The 20061-nt window shown below is 47.5% G+C and overlaps 1 protein-coding gene across 3 annotated transcripts in view; it reads right to left on the bottom strand.

Moving 5' to 3' along the window:
* The window catches only part of ASB5 (ankyrin repeat and SOCS box containing 5), a 57244-nt gene that overhangs the window by 33298 nt on the left and 3885 nt on the right, over positions 1-20061 (bottom strand). For 2 of the 3 annotated variants that reach the window (XM_059685797.1, XM_059685799.1), the window contains exon 2: positions 17170-17921. In XM_059685797.1, the coding sequence (XP_059541780.1) occupies positions 17170-17365 (196 nt within the window). In that variant the 5' untranslated portion in view covers positions 17366-17921. The remainder of the gene's footprint in view (positions 1-17169; positions 17922-20061) is intronic. The other variant, XM_059685800.1, reaches the window with a different exon arrangement.

The following is a 20061-nucleotide window of genomic DNA, read 5'->3' as shown; positions in this document are numbered from 1 at the left end:
AAGGAATAAACACAACTGTCATACTCACAAGTAGTAGGGTTTTCTACCTAAAAACATCCCACAGAACCTACAGATTCTTATTAGAATTAATAAGTTTAACAAGGTTGCTTAGTATACTACTAATATGCAAAAATTAATTGTATTTCTCTATGCCTATAACATACAGCTGGAAACTGAAAAACATTTAACAAGATACTATGTACAGTAGCATAAGACAATTCAGTACTTAGGAATAAATTTTAAAAAACATGTAAGTCTCCCCCTTGGGATAATCATAGACATTAAAGAAAACATGTGCAAATGGGAAACATAACATAAGTGGGAAGGCCAAAGTATCACAAAGATGGAAAGTCTTCCTCAAATAAGTGATTACATAACAGGCTCAATGAATCTCAACAAAAACCAAACAGGTGCTTTATGGACCAAAGAAGCTGCTTCTAAAATTGATACGTGAAATTTTAAATTACCAAGATAGAAATGACGCAAACTATTGAGAAAGCAGAACGAATTGGGAGGGCTTGCTCTCCCAGGCACCAACACATATTCTAAAGCTGCAGAAACCAGGAAAGGAGAGGGTGTGGAACTGTAAGGACACCCATAAACAGACCCCACACCAAGCCCCTGCTGGTGCAGAGGGCGCTGCCGTGGCTACGGAATGTAGGGGTGACTTTCCGACAAGTGGTGTGAGAAGACTGGCTGCCCACTAGTAAAAACGGACTCACACCACTCAAAAAATCAGCTCTGAGTGGGTAATTCGAAAGGAAAGCTTTAAGAAGAGAATACAGAAAAATACTTTTATTCTCTTGGAGTACAGCAGGATTTTTGAGGTAAATTGCACAGTATTAACCAAGATGGAAAAGTTTTCTAAATGTGACTTTTTAAATTAAGAGCTTCTGTTCACCAAAAGAAAAAGCCATACAAAGTGAAATAGCCACAAAAGATCATTGTCGTTGGTTCTCTAAGTTTCATTCACTGTCTATCTAACTGTTAGCATATATAAATAACTTCTAAAGACCAATGGAAAATCACTCAAAAGAACAGATGGCAAAATATTTGGCAGGCACATCATGGAAGGGGAAATACAAATGCCCAATAAACATGGGAAAATGGTATTATTAGTCAGGGAAGTGAAATTTAAACCATGAGATACACTTGCGTGCCCACCCGATTGGCTACAATGAAGAACACTGACAATATTGAATATTAGCAACAACGGGCAGTGCCAGGAATTCCCATACACTTCTGTCTCTCCACAGACATGACTGTGATAGAAAACCGTGTGGCGCTATCTCAAAAGCAAAGACACGTGTGCTGTGTGGCCTGGCCCCACCACACCGCCAGCCTTGCAAGGTCATCTCTCCTCACTCTTTATAGCAATGTCATTCGAAATTGCCCCAGATGGGAGCGGAGTTCACAGCATTGCAAATGAAGGAACCCCAGATGCATATAGACAAATCTCTCCATCATGGTGTCCAGGGAACAGAGAAAGTCATGAAAGAATGTGAAGAAACTGATTTAATTCCCACAAAATGTTAAAATAGGCCAAGCCAAACCTACTGGGGATGTAGTCACAGGAGTGAAAACCATAAAGAAAGGCAAGACAATGATGGCTATACCAGCGAAGCGCCCTGTCGTTGGGCACGGGGCATGGGCGCTAGGGCTGGGTAAGGTCACCTGGGAAACTTCTAGGTTCCAAGAATGTTGGCTACTTCTCAGCTAGGATGGTGGTTAGCAGGTTTCTGCTTCACAACCTCTTCCTAAAGCCTGTATGTGAGTTCTCTCCATTTCTCCCCGATGTAGTTTAGTTCGTGGTGAAGAAAATGCTAATTAACACAGAGAGGCCAGCCCTAAAGACTAAAATCGAGGAGGGTGTTAACAGCAAGCAAAGCTCATGGCTCCTCTTACCTGCTACCCTTTATCCTAAGCGGTGGTGTTTGGGAGCCCCCCATCCCCCGCTACGACCTCCCAAATCAGCCGAAGATCTGCTCCCTGCCCTCAGCTCTAACCGAGAAGAGCTGTGTGCACCTCCTGAGTCACAGTGGAGAGGAGGAGATGTCGGGGGACAGGCCCCAGCGGCCAGGAGAGCAGAACAGCAGGAGACGTGCCCAGGGACCGCTGAGACCCTTGAAGGGAATGAGGAGCATCTGTCCGGGACCACGGGGCTGTTCCCGAATAGCTGCCCTGATGTGTCCTGGTGACTCACGCCAGCTGTTCCGAGCAGCTGGGCTGAGTAACCGCCATGCTCTGCACTCGGGGAGCAAGGTCGGTGTGACACATTCACAACAGGATCTTGGGTTCTCTGTGTAACAGCTTCTCTGGCACAGAAGTGATTCACCAATAGTCAAAGTAACACGAGAAATCCTTGTGTCCTGGAGCTAAAAGGGGTCTTAGCGACCATCTACTTTAGGGACTTACAAACGGCTTCAGCCTGGCCGGTGTGGCTCAGTGGTTGAGCGTCGACCTATAAACCAGGAGGTCACATTCGATTCCCAGTCAGGGCACATGCCGGGTTGCAGGCTTGGTCCCCAGTGGGGGGCGGGAGGGGAGTGCAGGAGGCAGCCGATCAATTACTTTCTCTCATCATCCATGTCTTTCTCTCTCCCTCTCCCTTCCTCTCTGAATCAATAAAAATATATTCAAAAAAACCCAGAAACAAATATTTTCAAAGACCCTGGAGCTGAGAGCTGCCTGGCCATGCATCAGCCGGGCGTGGCCTCGGTCTTCACAGGGAACGGCCTCCAGGTCATAAGAAAAGGGCAGAGAGACGCAAAGCCCGCTGGCCCGGCCTCGAGCCTTCGTTTTGCAGATACGGACCCTGATGTGGAGTGCCGGGAGCCGGTCCATCCTTGCTGTTTCAAGGGACCTGGCATATATGGCATACTTTTCTTAATATGTTTGCTCACCTTCTTGGCGCTGTGTTTTAACCAAAGTCACCTCTCCGAGAAAGGTTGAATCCCCAGGTAGGGATTTTCCCCTGAAGTTAGGGAGGGAATAAAACCCCTCAACTAAGTGCCAGGCGGGTAATTAATCCCTTTAACTACGAACAATCATGCTTAAACTACATGATCTTTTCTCCCTGGAATGGAGATAAGAAACGCCCTAACCTTTGTAATAGAGATTGATAGGATTGAATCAACTGGTATAAATACAGTTGTAACAAGACAGAAAGACTCAGAACTCAGGAGACAGAATTCAGAAGACAGAACCTACACGGAGCCTAGAGACAGAAGAACTTCGCTGGCGAGAGCATGCCAGAGGATCCTGGACAGGGACTAGCCTCGGAGCTTGGAGGCAAAGCCTGGCGAGAGAGCATGGCAGGGGATCCTGGACAGAGGCTGGCCTCAGAGCCTGGAGATGGAGCCTAGCGAGAGAACATGGCAAAAGATCCTGGACTGAACCTGACTACAGAAATTGGCAAGAGAACCTGACTAGAACCTGGTGACTGAACCTGTCTGGAGTACCTGGACAGAACCTGGCTGGAGATCTTAAGCAGAGCCTCTCTGGAGATCAAGACCAGAACTTGGCTGGAGATCCTGGCTAGGCTGCTGATCAACTGAACGCTGTCTCCGTGTCATTCCTTCTTCGCCGACTCCGTCCACACCTTTGGGGAACCCCTGGACCCGCTGGGGCCGGACCCCAGCAGTGGAGAGAGGGCAGGGGTGTCCTCACAGTCACCAGAGCCTGACCAGCAAAGCAGGCCCGGCCCAGGTGGTCTACTTCCTGCCCGCGCTCTTTCCATGCCCAACACTGGCACTCAGCGCTAGGCCCGTGGCCTGAGGAAGGAAGGCAAGACCAGGGGGCCAGGGACCGGCCGCACCTCCATCGCAAGGCGTCCGTAAGGATGATGAGTTAATGGCTGTATGTGTTTACAACAGCGAATGGATTGTTTGGGGCTGGTGTTCACTATTCTCATAAAAAGCACACTTTTCTTGTCCTTTTGTTATTTTTTACTCACTTTCTTCACACAATTGTTCCATTTCTACCACCTGCCAGCTTGCAATTTTAAGAGGGCCACAGATCCATACAGGGAGTGACATGAGCCCTTGTGTCCTTGCCTCTGAGCATGAGACGGCTGCCAGAGAAAACCCGACATGCACCTCGGACAGGGACCCAGTGTAGCAACTTACACATGGTCCTCCTCCTCCCCCCGGCTCTGGCCACAGAGGCTTTCTTCACCACAAACGTGAGCTCGCGGGAGGTTCTAGCACCACTAACACTGAGCTCATGGAAGGTTTGTTTTGTTTTGTTTATTTTATTGATTTCAGAGAGGCAGGGGAAGCAAGAGATAGAAACATCCATGATGACAGAGAATCATTGATTGGCTGCCTTCTGCATGCCTCCTACTGGAGATCAAGCCCACAACCCGGGCATGTGCCCTGACCAGGAATGGAACCGTGTTCTCCTATTTCATGGGTCAACACTAAACCATTGAGCCACACTGGTTGGGCTATAACTTCTATTGAAGATGAGGCTAGATGGAGCTACCTTCTGAAAATTCGGGGTCACCGTAGGCCACCGTGTTGCTCAGAAATGCCACTCCCCAGCTTGTGAGGGCTCCACATGGCATTCCCCCCCCCTTTTTTTAAAAATAATGTTTTTATTGGTTTCAGAGAGGAAGAGAGAGAGAGAAACATCAATGATGAGAAACAATCATTGATTGGCTGCCTCCTGTATGCCGCACACTGAGGATCGAGCCCGCAGCCTGGGCATGTGCCCTGACCGGGAATGGAACCATGACCTCCAGGCTCATAGGTCCATGCTCAACTGCTGAGCACTCCGGCCAGCCTGGCATTCCCCTTGGAGACTGTTCTTTGTCCCTCAGCCTGTTCCTGCCTGGCTGTCAGGGGTGACACTCCTCTCTGACTTGAGGTGGAGACTGACGCCTCCTCATGAGCAGTGGAGGAGGAGGCTCCTCTCACACTTACAGGAACCAGCCCTAATGTCCCTACTGCCTGAGTCATCACTTTGCCTCCGGCATAATATATGCAGTTCAATGGCCTGTGCAGTTTAACGGTCTCGGACTGAAGAGAGAAGACAAAGACATTACCTGTGACTTATGGCTTTCTGAACAGACGCTTGGCCACCTTCAGGGCGTCCTTGAGTGGCGGGGGGAGGGGCAGTGCTCCTGCCAGCTCCTGGGGAGACCCTGCAGGCCCGAGCCCAGGGTCCCAGAGGGTGTAAACCAGCGATAGCGTCCCAGGCTGTCCGACGATGCTATGAAATAACTCTGCATCCTTATTTCCGGATATAAACCTGCTTATTCAAAAAGATTATGTTTCTCTCTCCACGTGAGGAAAGAAGCTTTCTGTGAGATACGTCCAGGGAAAAGCTGTGTTTTGCTTGCTTCCTGGAGCGACCAGCTGGCAGAAAGGAGCAGAGAAAATCAAGGGAAAAACGCCAAATCCCTAAACTTAGCTCTTCACTGTTAGTGTTGTCATTACAGGTTTTTTGTTTGTTTGTTTTTTTCTGTCTTCCCTTTTCAGCTGCCATGATGAAGAGAGGATAGGAGAGGAGAGGAGAGGGGAGGGGAGGGGAGGGGAGGGGAGGGGAGGGGAGGGGAGGGGAGGGGAGGGAAGGGGAGGGGAGGGCAGAGGAGGGGAGGGCAGGGGAGGGGAGGGGAGGGGAGGGGAGGGGAGGGGAGGGCAGGAAAGTGGTTTGGCAGGAGGTAACCCGGGGCGTCGCCTGCTGCGGGTGAAGCCTCTATGCCCCACCTAAGCGAGACGGGAGGTTCACTGTCGGCCCTCACAGGGCTCTCCTGACGCCCCCCCCCCCCGCCCCAGAAAACCCGGGTGTCCCACAGGAGAGCCACCAGGTCTCTGGCCAGGTTCGCCCAGAAATACGTTTCTGTAAAGAAGTTCTGGCAAGAAGAGTTTCTTAGAAAGAGTAGGACCGTGGGGGAGGCTTCTGCAAGTCACTTTAGAGCAGGTCCCAGCTCCCAGGGCAGTGGCCGGCCACGGGCAGGGGGCAGCGTGGCTCTGCTGGCCGCTGCTCCATCCACAGGGGGCCCAGCATCCCTGCTCGCCTTGTGTGTGGAGCCTGGCAGAGAAAATATTTGCCTGGCAAGAACAGCTGGTGTCTTAAAGGCCCAGAACCCACTGCTTATTTTTGCTTGAGTTTTTGGAAGGTGTTGGTCTTTTAAACCCTTTTTAAATAGTTACAATTCTGCGTGGAAAGGGCCAGTAGACAGAGCGTGTGGACGGCACGGGAACCTGCTGAGCACGAGGCTCCGCTGTGCCATCGCCCGGCTCCCCGGGGGTGACAGACGCAGGGGTGGGGAGCGTCGGGCCCACAGCTCCGAGGAGGCCTGCGAAGCATTGGGTCTGGCCCTGCCGAGGCAACTGCAGGTGGGATGCGAGCTTCAAGGAACCTAGGAGGTGTTCTCATAGCAGCACCCATTTATATTCAGTGAGTTAGGGAAGCGAGTGGTGACATCAATATCCAACGGCCCTTGGCAGGCAAAGGTCCCCACCCCGGGTAGAGGGGCAGGCATGGGCTTGAGGAGAGAGACTCGGGAGCCGGGGCTGGTGGTTAAAGCTCTACTTCTTCCGGTGACTGACTGAGCAAGCTGACAACTTACTCGCCGTTCTGAGCTTACGTTTATCCTTAAATCGACATAAACGTAAAAGCAGCCACGCAAGGCCCGCAAACATCTCCCTGAAGAGCTAACATGAGCTGGGGCAGGACGTCTGCCTGCTGAGCAGCTGAGGCCCGCTGTCAGCCTGTGCTTTGGCAACTGTTCAGGAACACGATTAGTTATACGTTCACTGTCCTTTCTTATTGATGCTTCTCTGTTACTACACGGTGGCATTCTTGCCCTGGTTTTGAACATGTTTAAAGGACAATATAACATGTATGGAGTGTTAGTTACCTGCCGGACACAGGGGCAAATGGTTTAGATCATAAATTATATCGCATATAAACTTCACAGTGACCCTCTGAAATAACATCCATCCACTATCCCCATGTTACAGATGAAGTCACTGAGGGCTACAGACCTTAAACAGCTTTCCTAAGACCACAGACACGGCTAGAAAGTCTAGAACCATAATAGAAAGACATCGGGTGGCTAAACCACTAGGTTGTCTGCAAGGTGATTTTAAAAGCCCATTTCCCGCTGATTTGAGGTCTTTTATTATTGCTGAGTTCTTCAATATCCAAGGCATTGTTTTTCCTCTTTGCCATTAGTGGTGATTTCAGGGACCAAGTGACTTGCTTAGTAAATTATTTCCTTCTCCGAGTAACAGCTGTTTTTCCCTGTAGTCGGGTTACAATTCAGGATCCAAGTATTTGGCAAGAATCACATTTGCCTCGTGAGCCTCAGATTAATTACAAACATCATTTTTTCCCTTCTAATTAAATTCTTTATCTTCCCCAAAGCTTCTTTTTTCAATAATCAAAATATTCATTCTAAAGCTATAGAACCAGGTTTGTGGCCGTGTGTATGTACTTTTAAAAATCTAGCTCTAAATAATTTTAAACATCTCAGTCATTTATGCACATTTATGCAAATCAAATGAACTTGCATAAATAACAATTCTTCAAAACAAATATTAGCATTGCTTCCAGGAGACCCTAAGTATTGAGCTTATTCAGATTTCGCTTTCGCATTCTTGTCATATCACCCCAATTAGATATGCAAGTATTGCTTTAACATTCATTGCACAGGATATAGTCTCTCTACCCCAAACCACTCTTGAATTTGAGTAATGAATAACAAGGAGCCACAAAACCTAGCTCCTACCCTGGATTCCACTAGATGGGCTATTTCATCATGACAACAGGGAAAAACGCTCCCTCGCATTTTCATGAGCCCCCCGGTTTTCCAGGTCTTGGGGGTCACCATGGAGGAGCGGTCCTTCTTTCTCAGACTCGGGGGGTCTGGGATTCTGGGCACTTGAACTCTAAGAGAACTGGCCTTTTTCCTTTTCCTAATTCTCCGTTCTGGGCTGTGGCTCAGGCGGGAAGTAAGACACAAAGCTTCCGATTTCTGAAATTTGTTGGGTGGGTCATTTCATTCTAAAAATCACTTGCTACTCTACCGGATGGGCGGCAGGACTCATCATCTCCCCCGTGAATGGGGTAGAGTCGGGAAACAGAACTCGCGGAACATCTCCTGGCTCATCAAATGCGCTTGTTGCTGTGAGGAGTGCGTGCTCAGAGGCATCCGGACTGCTCGCCATCACCCTGCTCTCCTGGGGGGGGGGGGGGTGCTTTCCGGAGGAAGCACGGCTTCCCTGAGCCTGTGGCAGCTGCCTACCTGACTCAGTCCCCTAGCAGGGAACCGGGCAGGTCCTGATGGCCAAGGGCAGGCTCTCCACCCACTGGCCTCCACTGCACTCCCTGGGTCTCCGTCCTCATCTAAATCAAGCTGCTCACTTGGCGACTCGGAGGAGCCAGGGCTTCTATTTAAGACCACGGGTGGCATTGGGGTTTCACCTTTCAGCTTGTTTGTAGTCTGCCCGCGGTGAGACCACAAGGCCTCTGGAAAGAGGGCCTGCGTTCCCGGGGGCGTTTCTGTCCTGCTCAGGGGCAGTGGAGACATGGACATAGCTGCCCCGGGGCCTGAGTTCCTGGCGTTTCTGTCCTGCTCAGGAGGCAGTGGAGACATGGACATAGCTGCCCCAGGGCCTGCGTTCCCGGGGCGTTTCTGTCCTGCTCAGGAGGCAGTGGAGACATGGACATAGCTGCCCCAGGGCCTGCGTTCCCGGGGCGTTTCTGTCCTGCTCAGGAGGCAGTGGAGACATGGACATAGCTGCCCCAGGGCCTGCGTTCCCGGGGCGTTTCTGTCCTGCTCAGGGGCAGTGGACACATGGACATAGCTGCCCCAGGGCCTGCGTTCCCGGGGCGTTTCTGTCCTGCTCAGGGGCAGTGGACACATGGACATAGCTGCCCCAGGGCCTGTGTTCCCGGCGTTTCTGTCCTGCTCAGGAGGCAGTGGAGACATGGACATAGCTGCCCCGGGGCAGAAAGACGCGTCCGGCCCTCTCACTTGTATCCTAACCCTCCGAAAAGAGTGTTAAAAGGATATTCAGCGGTGACTCATTTCACAGGGGGGTCAGGTTCTGGAGAGATGCATGTAACTTACATTTTCTTTGACATAAACTGGGGCAGTTTTGTTTAAATCCTCATTTTATCCTTCTCTCTAGAGAAAAATTCCTCCTAAAGCCCAACTTCTGAAGATCCATCAAAGCCAAAGTGTTCTGTTAGAGAGGGGAAGGGGGCACATGGGAAACCTCCCCTCACAGCACCCCAGCCTCTTAGTCCCTGACGCTCTTCTAGAAAACTCCTAAATCTACTCAGAGGGCAGAGTTTTCAAACCCTGTCTCACAGTAACCAGTGGAGAATTATGAGGCTGAGAAAAAAGATCCCTCTAATATGTTCACCCTCAACCTCAACTTCGCAGCGTGCACCTGTTTAATCACAGGCCCCCGGAAGTGCTGAGAATGTGTGAGCCTCCCTCAGCCTCCCCCGCCGGGGCCTGGCATTCTTTGGGCATTTTCAGTCTAAAAGCCAATGGTCTGCTTTGTAGCGTTGCTGAGAGAAGGCTAGAAAGAATGGAGGATTTGTTCTTTGTGCGGCTGGTAAAGAAGAAAGGCCAAAAGTCGTTCACATAGCCCTTAGCAAGTCTTCCTTCCTTCCTTCCTTCCTTCCTTCCTTCCTTCCTTCCTTCCTTCCTTCCTTCCTTCCTTCCTTCCTTCCCTCCCTCCCTCCCTCCTCCCTCCCTCCCTCCCTCCCTCCCTCCCTCCCTCCCTCTCCCTTTCCTCCTCCCTTTCTTCCTTCCAAAACTTTCTGAGGTGGTTTCAGAGGAAGAGGCATTCCAAATGCTCCACCTGCTTTCAAGGACACGGACTGTCTGTCACCGGAGCTAAGCTTTCCTCCCTCCTCCAGGTGAGGAAATGAGTGTAATGTACTAAGACTGTTGCAGGAACCCACGGACCTGCCATGGAGCCCCTCTGAATAGGTGCACTGTGGGGTCAGTGTCACGTAGGCATTCTATCTTCTCCAAGACGTGGTTCGCAAAGTTACATCAAGGATTCTGTAAGATGCTTCTGGTGGTAAGCATTTTCATCATTAGCTAATGGCTCTTTTTTGTAGGTGAAATCCAGGAAAGGCATTAGAAAGCTCTTACTAGAACTATTACGTTTGAATGTGCACTCTGAGAAGATGTGTGCTTATTTTCACATTGACACCAACCACCCAACCGTGAGTCCTTATCTAAGGGTTATCTTCATTCTTCATCGCAGATGAACCAGGCTTGTTTAGTTCCGCGTCCTAAACATCCTCTTTTTCTTTATATTCAGCTTGGTTTCATCTTTACTTTGCAACTAGATATGATCTGTCTTAGAAGTTTAACTGTAAGTTCTACCTTCTCCATGAAGCTCCTGATACTCTCAATGGACTTCGTTAGGTAACATTCATTGCAGAACTAAACTGCTTACCTAGGACCTTACAAATTTCTATTTGCTTGCTGTTTGGGTGTTTGACATGTACAAGGTTTGGCTCCACTCACCTAAGTCGTCTTTTTCTCAAAAAGCAATTCTTATGTAGTAAAAAGTAAATATATATATGCACAGCCACATATGTACAGATTCATACACATCCAACTACGAACATGTGTCACATAATATTGTGCCAGGAATAGAGTAGGTATCCAAGTATTTATTGAATTGAATTAAATATAAAACTGTCAGTTAGGTCAATTAATAAGAAAAAATCGCTTACTTTAATAATTTATCATTTCTAAAAGAGATAGTATATTGGGAAGCAGAAAATAGAGACCTAGTTTTCATTATTTTTTTAAAAATATATATTTTATTGAATTTTTACAGAGAGGAAGGGAGAGGGATAAAGAGTTAGAAACATCGATGAGAGAGAAATATTGATCAGCTGCCTCCTACACACCCCCTACTGGGGATGTGCCCGCAACCAAGGTACATGCCCTTGACCGTAATCGAACCTGGGACCCTTGAGTCCGCAGGCCGACACTCTATCCACTGAGCCAAACTGGTTAGGGCAAGTTTTCATTCTTTAACTGTACTTATTATATAAAAATTTCAGAGTATAACAATGGCATCTATCAATATATAGAAAATTCATTCTGAAAAATATCACCGAAGTGCTTTTAATTTTCCAAAAGATTAGTGGATAAGCAATGAGCATACCTGTTCTTTCCCCAAAATAAATTCTTTTAACAATAAATCTCTGAGGCTTTCGGTAAAGATTTAGGCAAGAAATGTGAGTTAGAAATAATAGTACCAGTAGGTTGAGAGGTAGAAAGTACACGGGAGTGAAAGTGGGGAACTGGGAAGCATTATGACTAAAGACCGTGCATGCTTATGCGAGAGAGCATGCTTGCTGTCGGTACGGCCTTTAGTTAAGAGCCACATCCCAGGCAGAAGCATTCTTATCTGTACTCTCTCCTCTGTGCTCCCACGGCCCCTCCCTTAACCATGCAAAATAGCACTTACGATGCTTTTAAATGACTTTGTTATCTGTCTGTCTCTCCCACCAGCCTATATACTCCTGTAGGAAAGGGACAGTGGTGTGTTTGCATATCTTATTCTTAATGCCCAGCACAGTGCCTTTGACATAAAAGATACACAAGAAAACGCTGTAGTAAATGAGCAAATAATTGAATGACCAAAGGAAGAAAGAGAAGAACACAACGCATGAGACGGTTATTCCCAGGAAAACTGATCCCTCCTTAGCTATCATCAACTGTGCCAAGTTCCTTAATTCCACCAATTCATGCGATTCTCCAAACATGGAGGAAGAAGAAAGATATTAACACATTAAAGTGACAACCTTTGTTCCCAGATTCCATTTTCCACTCATGTGATAAAAATAGTTTCCTCCCCAAAAGTGGCCTGGCATACCCGGACATTAGTAGAGCTTGGGTAAAATGCAAATCCCTTTAAAAACGTTTCGTTAGCACTTTCGATTATAGTGTTATGCTTTTATCATAGAAGAGCAGTTCTATTGATCCAGGTTATTTTAGGCAGTGCTCCGCCTAAGTGGAGAACATGTGCCCCACGCTCTCACATCTTTAATGCCTTTCTATAATGAACACCAGGAAAGAAGCCATCCTACAGATTTGCCTCTTGAAATTGCTCACCACTGAGGTTCTGAGAAATGTTCCTAACATAACTAACCTCATATCTAATCAACACAGCAGCACCGAAAACCACCTGACGGTGTTCCTTAGAAGCAGGCGTGATAAATACCACTGTGTGCCGTTGCCGGAATCTGCTGCAAAGTTAAATTCCTGGCATAGCTTTCAGACCTGGGATGGACGTTACTGATGGAGAAAAAATGACATGACATTATATAAAATTCTAGTTGCTTTCCCACCCAGTTCACACTATTCTCTAAATGACATGTACTTTGACTTGTGGTGAGAGGCTTGCACAGTAGCCCATTTCCAAGTGTCAACAATAGACAGCTCAAGAAAAAAAACTGCATGCTTAATGGCAACCCTAAATCCAAATTTATCAAATTACAAACACGAATATCGCATGAGATGATGCTCTATCTCTCCTGTATTCTACGGAAAGTCTCAGCGATGAAAAGAGGGCCGAAGAGGTTGGGAGTCACGGGACTGTCTTTCAAGCAGCCTCGCAGAGACAGTGCCTTGATGAGTTTTCCACAGTCTAGGATGTGCCCATGGCTTCACAGGCTTGGAAACCTGATCTGGCAGCAAAGCTGGAGCAAATTCACATCTCAGGGGTGCACTTACAACTCACAGAGCACAAACCCTATGGACCGACATCAAGACTCAAGTGCATGAATTTACAACAAGGACCGTTAGTGTCGGATGGACTAAAGCAGTGCTGGGTCAAACCAGCACATTCTCCTTCTGTAGACACGTCTGGAGGGAGAGTCAAGTGATAATCAGAGGGCTTGGCGTTGAAAAGGTGGGGCAAAGGGGATACAGGAAATAAATCAAATGCAAGAACAGAATTCAGATTCTAGTGGATTTACCCTGATGTTTCACACCAGAGAGGAGGTGGCTAAGCAGCTAAGGCCCCACCTCTCTGGGGTGGCTGGAAACCACAGATCTGCCTGTGTATCAACGAATCCTTGTGACTGACATATTTTTCTTCAGATATGCTAAATCGAATTCTGGGAGACAGTCAGTTCCCTAAGGCAACATTTGCTCTCTCTGCCAATGCTATTGAAAGGAATCATCAGGTTCATCCATTCGTCTTTTCTTTTTTTCATTTATATTTCTTGTCATTCTTTCTTTTCTATCCACGCCAGCACCAACAAACAAGCCTCGGTCTCACCTCTTTATGGCAGGGAGCTCCTCAGCTACCTATCCAAGCCTGTCCCATTGCTCAACTCCAAAGACCATGAATATATGAGTCTATCTTAAACTAGGATTTTATGCATGTGTTTTCCCATTCACCTCGCCGCCGCCCCCCCCCCCCCCACACACACACACACTCTGCCAGGAACTCTCAGTGACTCCTATTGCTTTCAAAGTTCAAATTGCTTAGCCTGCTGTTTAGATTCTTTCATATCTGTGCCCAATTTATTAACATCTTTTTCTGCTTCATAAACCTTCTACTGCAGTCAAATCTATTGTCTCTTAATAGTCTAAGCTTAAATCCATGCTTCTACTCCTTCCTCGGGTCAACTCAAGATCTGCCTCACCATGCATACCTCTGCAAGTCCACATTTGAGACTCATCTTCCCATTCATCAGGTTCCTTTGGTATAAGTCTATCTGGATAGCCATTATTATATGCTGATACGCTATCTCCTCAATTAGAATAAAAGGCTTACAGGTGGGAACGGTACCTTTTGCCTTTGTTATATTTTGTTTCTTCAGTTCCTTGCTATCAGGGGTGCTCAAAAAACTAGTGCTTAGAACGGACCTGTCCACTTGTGGGTAAAGCTACTACTGAACTTCCTTCAGAGCCTAAGATAGAACTTGAAAATATTGCCCGTAACTGAAAAGAGGAGCCAGCTAACTCCCTCGGTGTCCCTGGAATATTACAGCTCATGGCTTCTTCTGGGACCTTGAAGTGACTTCAGAAAACCTGTGTACTCCCCACAGCCTCATTTGCTCTCTGTACCGTTTGACAGCACAGTTGAAAACACCTTTCAACTATGTTAGTCTCACAGTCAGTCTCCAAGTCCAGGGCTAGCTTTAAAAATGGACTAGACCTCTGGTACATAGAGATTGTCACCAGGACCTTAAACAGCAGGAGCGATACAGGCGGTAGTTACATAACAAAGTGTGACAAGGGGGTCCCTTCTACTTGATGGTGGCAGTGATAAAAGTCATCGGTACAGAAAATGAAAAGGTGGATTTTTGTTTTATTGGAATAACAAAGGGGTCAAGAAGGAAATAACCTTAACCTACTTTAGCTACCATTTAGCTGTGCTGCATTCTTGCTGTGTACTCATCCCTTGGTCTCAAGCCTGTTGGGAAAGTGCTTTAAGACCACCTGGCATCTGTGGGCACAAGGGGCTGATTTGCGGGAGTTTCTAAGACACGGTTCTTTCATTTCCTACCAAGCACACTGCTCACGGGAGGACAGCCAGAGGGCTGTCAGCAGGGTCTTCTCTGATTATGAAAGACATGAAAACACACACACGAGCTCCTATTTCACGGAATTTGGCACCCCCACATCAGAAATGTTGGGGAGCCATCTGGCTAAGTCTTGAAAGGAGGAAAGAGAAACCTAACTCAAAGTGGAGTAAAGGTGATAATCTCTCCGAGGAAGGAGGAAATTGCCAGATTAAACAAAGATAATTGAGCCTGATTAGTTCATTATAAAAATATAATCAATATAAAAATAGTTATTTATAGTAAAGAAAAGAACAAGCTACACTAAAATGAAGAAAATAATAATTTCCTGGGCAAGAAAGAATGAATCCTTAGACGTAGGAGATCAATAAAGTGTTTTCGAGGTATCTGATAATCTAATACAAAAAAAAATTTTTTAAAGGAGACTAATTATGCTTACACTGAATAAAATTATCATAATATATTCCATTACTTAACATATAGATTAATGCAAGATATTGGAAGGCAGAATTTTGCCAAAGAGATCCACCGCTCAAAACAACACAAAACAGAAATTGTAAACAACTTCATATTCCTAGGAAAAGGGTTTCCTATTAGTGAGTGTTAACTTCCTTCTTCCCTTTTTTGGGAAATAATCCTAGAGTTCTCAGATATCTTAACACAGACTCGTAGAAAGCAGGGAGCCATTTCGTATATGCCTGCCACACCAGCTTCATCACACTGAGCCCAGGCTGAAGAGAAGCCGATTGCTGCTTTTTACTTGCACCAAAATATGTGCAAATAATGAGCTTCCATAGCTGCCTCTAAAACCCTTGTCAGTTCACACACACACAAAATTATAGCGTTTCGGCCCATATTTTCGGTTTTCTTCTCATAATCCGTAGACAAGATTTGACCATGAAGCACATGGTAAGAGCTGTAGGCTGCCCGAGAGGGTAAATGCTGGGACCTACAATCATAAAATCTATTTAGTCTGGTATCTGGAAATGTGGTTTTGTTTTAAAATCTACTCTCGATGTTTGATGTTTTTAAACAAGATATTCGGTCTGCCAGTGAAATGCTGCCACCTTCTCATAGCTACACCTGCTCCGAAGCAGGCTGGGGGACGCAGGGTCAAACGCTGCCTCTTTCCCCCGGGGCCCACCTTCCTCCTGGGAGGTGCACACTGGCAGTTAGATTCCCCCACTTTCCATGAGTTCATCAAGTCCTCGCTTTGCATAAGAAACTCTTTATGGGAAAAATATACTCATGATCTACCTCATACACCAAAAAAAGATTTCCGGCCTTTACTCAGCTTACCATGTACACATAGGGTAACCTACGTTTAAAATGAATTATTTTCACAAATTGAAAAATGGAAGAAATCAGATTTTTAAGAGGTCAAGTTTTCCACTCTAAGTGCTTTGAAAAAAATTACATTCTATAATTACGTGGTAGGATATTTAGATTCTGAACATTTAAGTTACGTTTGAGATATTTTGGGATCTAAAATGTCTGTGCTTGCCTGCCGATTTTCACACCTGAAATTAACCAAAAGACCATCGGAACTAAAAGTGTCACCTTGAAATCCACCACAAGGACTGTGATTGTACAGAGTATCAGACCGATAGAACAGAAATGGTTTTACAACCTTTAAAGTCTATGATTCAAATCATTGTTTCTCATCTGGCATCATACTTCAGTTTCCTCTGGGAAGCAAGGGCGGATGTTCTTGGCTGCACACATATACACTTGTTAATTCATCTTTCTATCCTCTTATCATCCATTTCTTACAAAAGGAGCAGAGCAACAACAAGCCACCAGGAAAGCACATGCTGTAAATCTTATTTGATACGTTGCGCTTTATTCTATAATCAAGTGGTTAATCTTGGTAAAACAACAGCAGTGACAAACACATCAGATCTCCAAATCTTCTCTTTTAAATAAATGCTTTCCCGTATGCCTAAAGACTTGAATTAAAAATGATAAAACTTTGGCTATATGTTAACGGACCATAGAAGTGGGATCAGTGATCGAAGCCTGTACAACTATGGCAAATGAAGTGTTTAAAATTTTAAGATATTTATTCACAGAACCGTGTATAGGTAGTTGGTGTATGGGATCCCACTCCAACCAACCGAGCCACACCTGCCAAAAAATGTATAGTTAAAAGTGTGTTCCCATTCATCTAGTTTGCAAAGATACCTGCCTTTTACTAACTCAGACATTTCCACAGCAAAGTACTTTTTTTTTCTTTTGTATGAAACCATGGAGTTAGCAAACATTTTCCACAACGAGAAGTTTATAAGATCCAGAGACAGAGAAGCATCGCTCAGACCGTCAAACCTCAGAGGGAAGGTAGGGGAGGGTGGGGGTAGGGGGAGAGATCCACCAAAGGACTAGTATGCATGCATGTAGCCTAACCAATGGACACAGACACCAGGGGGGTGAGGGCATGAGCGGGGGGAGTGCGGGGGCAATGGGGGCATAAGGACACATATATAACACCCTAATCAATAAAGAAATTTTAAAAAAGAAGTTTATAAGAGACCCCCTCTGAAGCGACCCATCAGACAAACCACACCTGCTGGGTGGATGGTGGGAGGACCGAGTGTGAAACTCAAATGAAACCAGAGAGCGGGCGCCACGTACCTTGCCCCGGGGCCGCGCCGTAGAACTCGGCCGCGATGCGCGCCGCCTCCTTGCGGTTGCCTTTGACGATGTAGAAGTGGCTGAGGATGGCCAGGCTGATTTTCACAAAAAGCTTGAAGCAGAACAGGGAGAGGATGGTGAAGTAGACATTGGACAGCTGCTGAGCGAATGGCCGGCCGTCTTCCAGCACCGACATGGCTGCGCAGGAATGTGGGCGGCGAGGCCCGCTCCAGTGCCTGGCGGCCGTCCTGCGCGTCCTGAGCCCCGGGCCTGACAGCTGGGCTGCGGCAGGAATCCCAGCGAGGAGGCCTCCGGGCTATTTATACCGTCCACGCCGTCCACGGGGCTATTTATACCGTCCACGCGGGCCGGCGCCGCCCCATTGGCCGGACGTGCCAGGGAGGTCTGCGAGGCGTGCCCGGCCGCACCCCTGGCTTTCCACCCTGGGAAGGAACAGACGCCACGCAGGCCTCTGCTCTGAACGTCAAAATCCGGGTAGTGAAATCACATACACATTGTTGCCTCTTTTATTATTATTATTATTATTTTGGTATGGAATTAGCATGAACACGTTGAAGGCTTTGTGTGCGGGCTCCCTGCACATGATATCCGGACTAGCAGGTAAAACTAAGCCCATCACGTCAAGCCTTGAGCGGGGTCCTATTTGTAGATCCTGAGCTCAGTCCCCAAGCAGTCCACAACTGGATGATCTCATCGAGGGCTCATCCAATTAGCCAATGATGTAGCTTGGGCTGTTGTCAGAAAAAAATAAAATTTTATACATGGAAAGCCATAGGAAATAACTTTAGTTTTCATTCAGTGAACACTTTTTAAGCACCTACTACGTGTCAAACATTTTGCTGAATGCTGGGGAGACACAGAAAAATATAATATCCTTGCCACAAGGATCTCATGGTCTAGAGAAGGAGACAGACATCAGACACCTCCCGGTGAGGACAGGGTGTGGTGGGCGCACCTAGAGGGGCAGCCTTGCCCTGGTGCAGAGGAGTCAGAGAGGCCCCCCCTGAGGAGGTGACAGTGGCCATTCACTGGACCCAGTGCCACTGACTTCAAAGCACTGAAGATAAAGTCACAAAATGCTCCTCTCGCCTCGGGGATGAGGTCCTGCCAGGGAAGCAGCTGCGTGGCCGTCACCCCAGGCTTCCCTGGGGTGTGGTAATGGGGACCACACGTGGGGCGCCCAGGGCTGGGACAGCTGGCCCATCACAGGCTCTGAGTCACTGCGCTGACTTCCACTGAGGCGCCCCAGGATTACCAGCAAATCCCGCCTCGGTCACATCTAGGGTTTCACTCCTTCCTCTTTACCAGAAGTGCTATTATAACTGTCCCCACATCGGCTCATTGGGGGCCGGGATTCTTTGGGGCTGAGGGACACTTTTATTTCAATACACTGCTGGCATTTGGCATCACCTTTAAATCCCCATAGCTTTACTACTAGGTAAAAAAGACTATGATATTTAGGGTATGAGGTCAAGATGCCTGTATTTTCTGTGTTTTATATGCTCCTCCAACAACTTTTACCGTCTCTAATTCTATCCTATCTAATAAAAGAGTTATATGTAAATTAACTGTCACTCCATGACAAAGATGACAGTGCCAATAGTGGCCCGGGGCGGGATGCTGGCGACGTTGCCTTGGCAACACACGTCTAGCATCCGTGCCCCGACCACATGAGGGAGGGGAGAAGAGGGGCCTCCGGCCAGAGGCCGGGGCGAGGGACGCTGGGCTTGAAGTGACGCGAGCCCAGTGTCTGCGCCGCAGCTGTGCGGAGGGAGGGGAGGAGCCTTGGGCCGGAGGCTGGAGCAAGGGATGCTGGCGTCATTGCAGGCCGGGCTGAGGGACCACCCCCCATGCATGAATTTCGTGCACTGGGACTCTAGTTAATCAATATAAATGAAAACCAAATAAAATGACAGTAAGCAAACTTATCCTATCTAATAAAGAGGGAATATGCTAATTGACCCTCACACTGTTGCAAATATGGTGGTGCCCATGGCCAATAAGGAGGGAATATGCTAATTGACTGCCACGCCCTCAAAGATGGCAGCACCCATAGCCACAAGATGGCGGCACCCAGTCCCCTCAGCCCCACCGGGGTGGCAGGCATGCAGCAAGGCTGGGCCCATGGGCCCGGCCACTCTGCGTGCCTGCCTTCGGAGACCCCCAGTCCCCTAAGCTCCCCAGCTGCTCAGGGCTGGCCTGAGGTGCAGGCAAGCTTCAGATGTTCGCTGCCCAGCTGCCCAAGGCTGGCCCGAGGCTCAGGTAACCAGGGCCGGCTGAGGCTTGCACTGCCAGCAGTGGCAGCAGCAGAGGTGTGATGGGGTATCGCCTTCCCCTGATTCCCAGGTTGCCTCCTGCCCCTGAGGGCTCCTGGACTGTGAGAGGGGGCAGGCCGGGCTGAGGGACCCCCACTCCAGTGCATGAATTTTCATGCACTGGGCCTCTAGTCAAATATAAACTAGATGCTGTATTTTTCACATTATAGACCCTCCCAAATAACTTTATTAGTATGCCAGGGTCACCTGAAACATATGGTGCCCCTATCTTCTTGACATTAGCATTTTCTTAAAAATAAAATCTTGGTTAGTAATCTAAGTGATTTATTGAGATAAAACTTTCATAATTTACATTATTGAGAGAACACAGTGGAGGGATTTGGTTGATTAGCCAGACTATCCCAACTGTTCTAATCTGCCTATTAGTCAATCAGTCAATCAATCAAACCAAAATTGAGCTCAAAAATTGTGTTACTGGAATGGGTGACGTGAGGGAGGTTACAAGCACAGGGAGAAATCATTGCTGAGTCTCCTGTATGCTGCTCATTTCACATAAATCTTACTTGCTAGCTCTGTCTAGAGGGGTGAGTATCAT

Source organism: Myotis daubentonii, chromosome 2 (assembly GCF_963259705.1).
Source record: "Myotis daubentonii chromosome 2, mMyoDau2.1, whole genome shotgun sequence".
Lineage (NCBI taxonomy): Eukaryota > Metazoa > Chordata > Mammalia > Chiroptera > Vespertilionidae > Myotis > Myotis daubentonii.
This window is presented reverse-complemented; position numbering and strand designations above follow the sequence as displayed.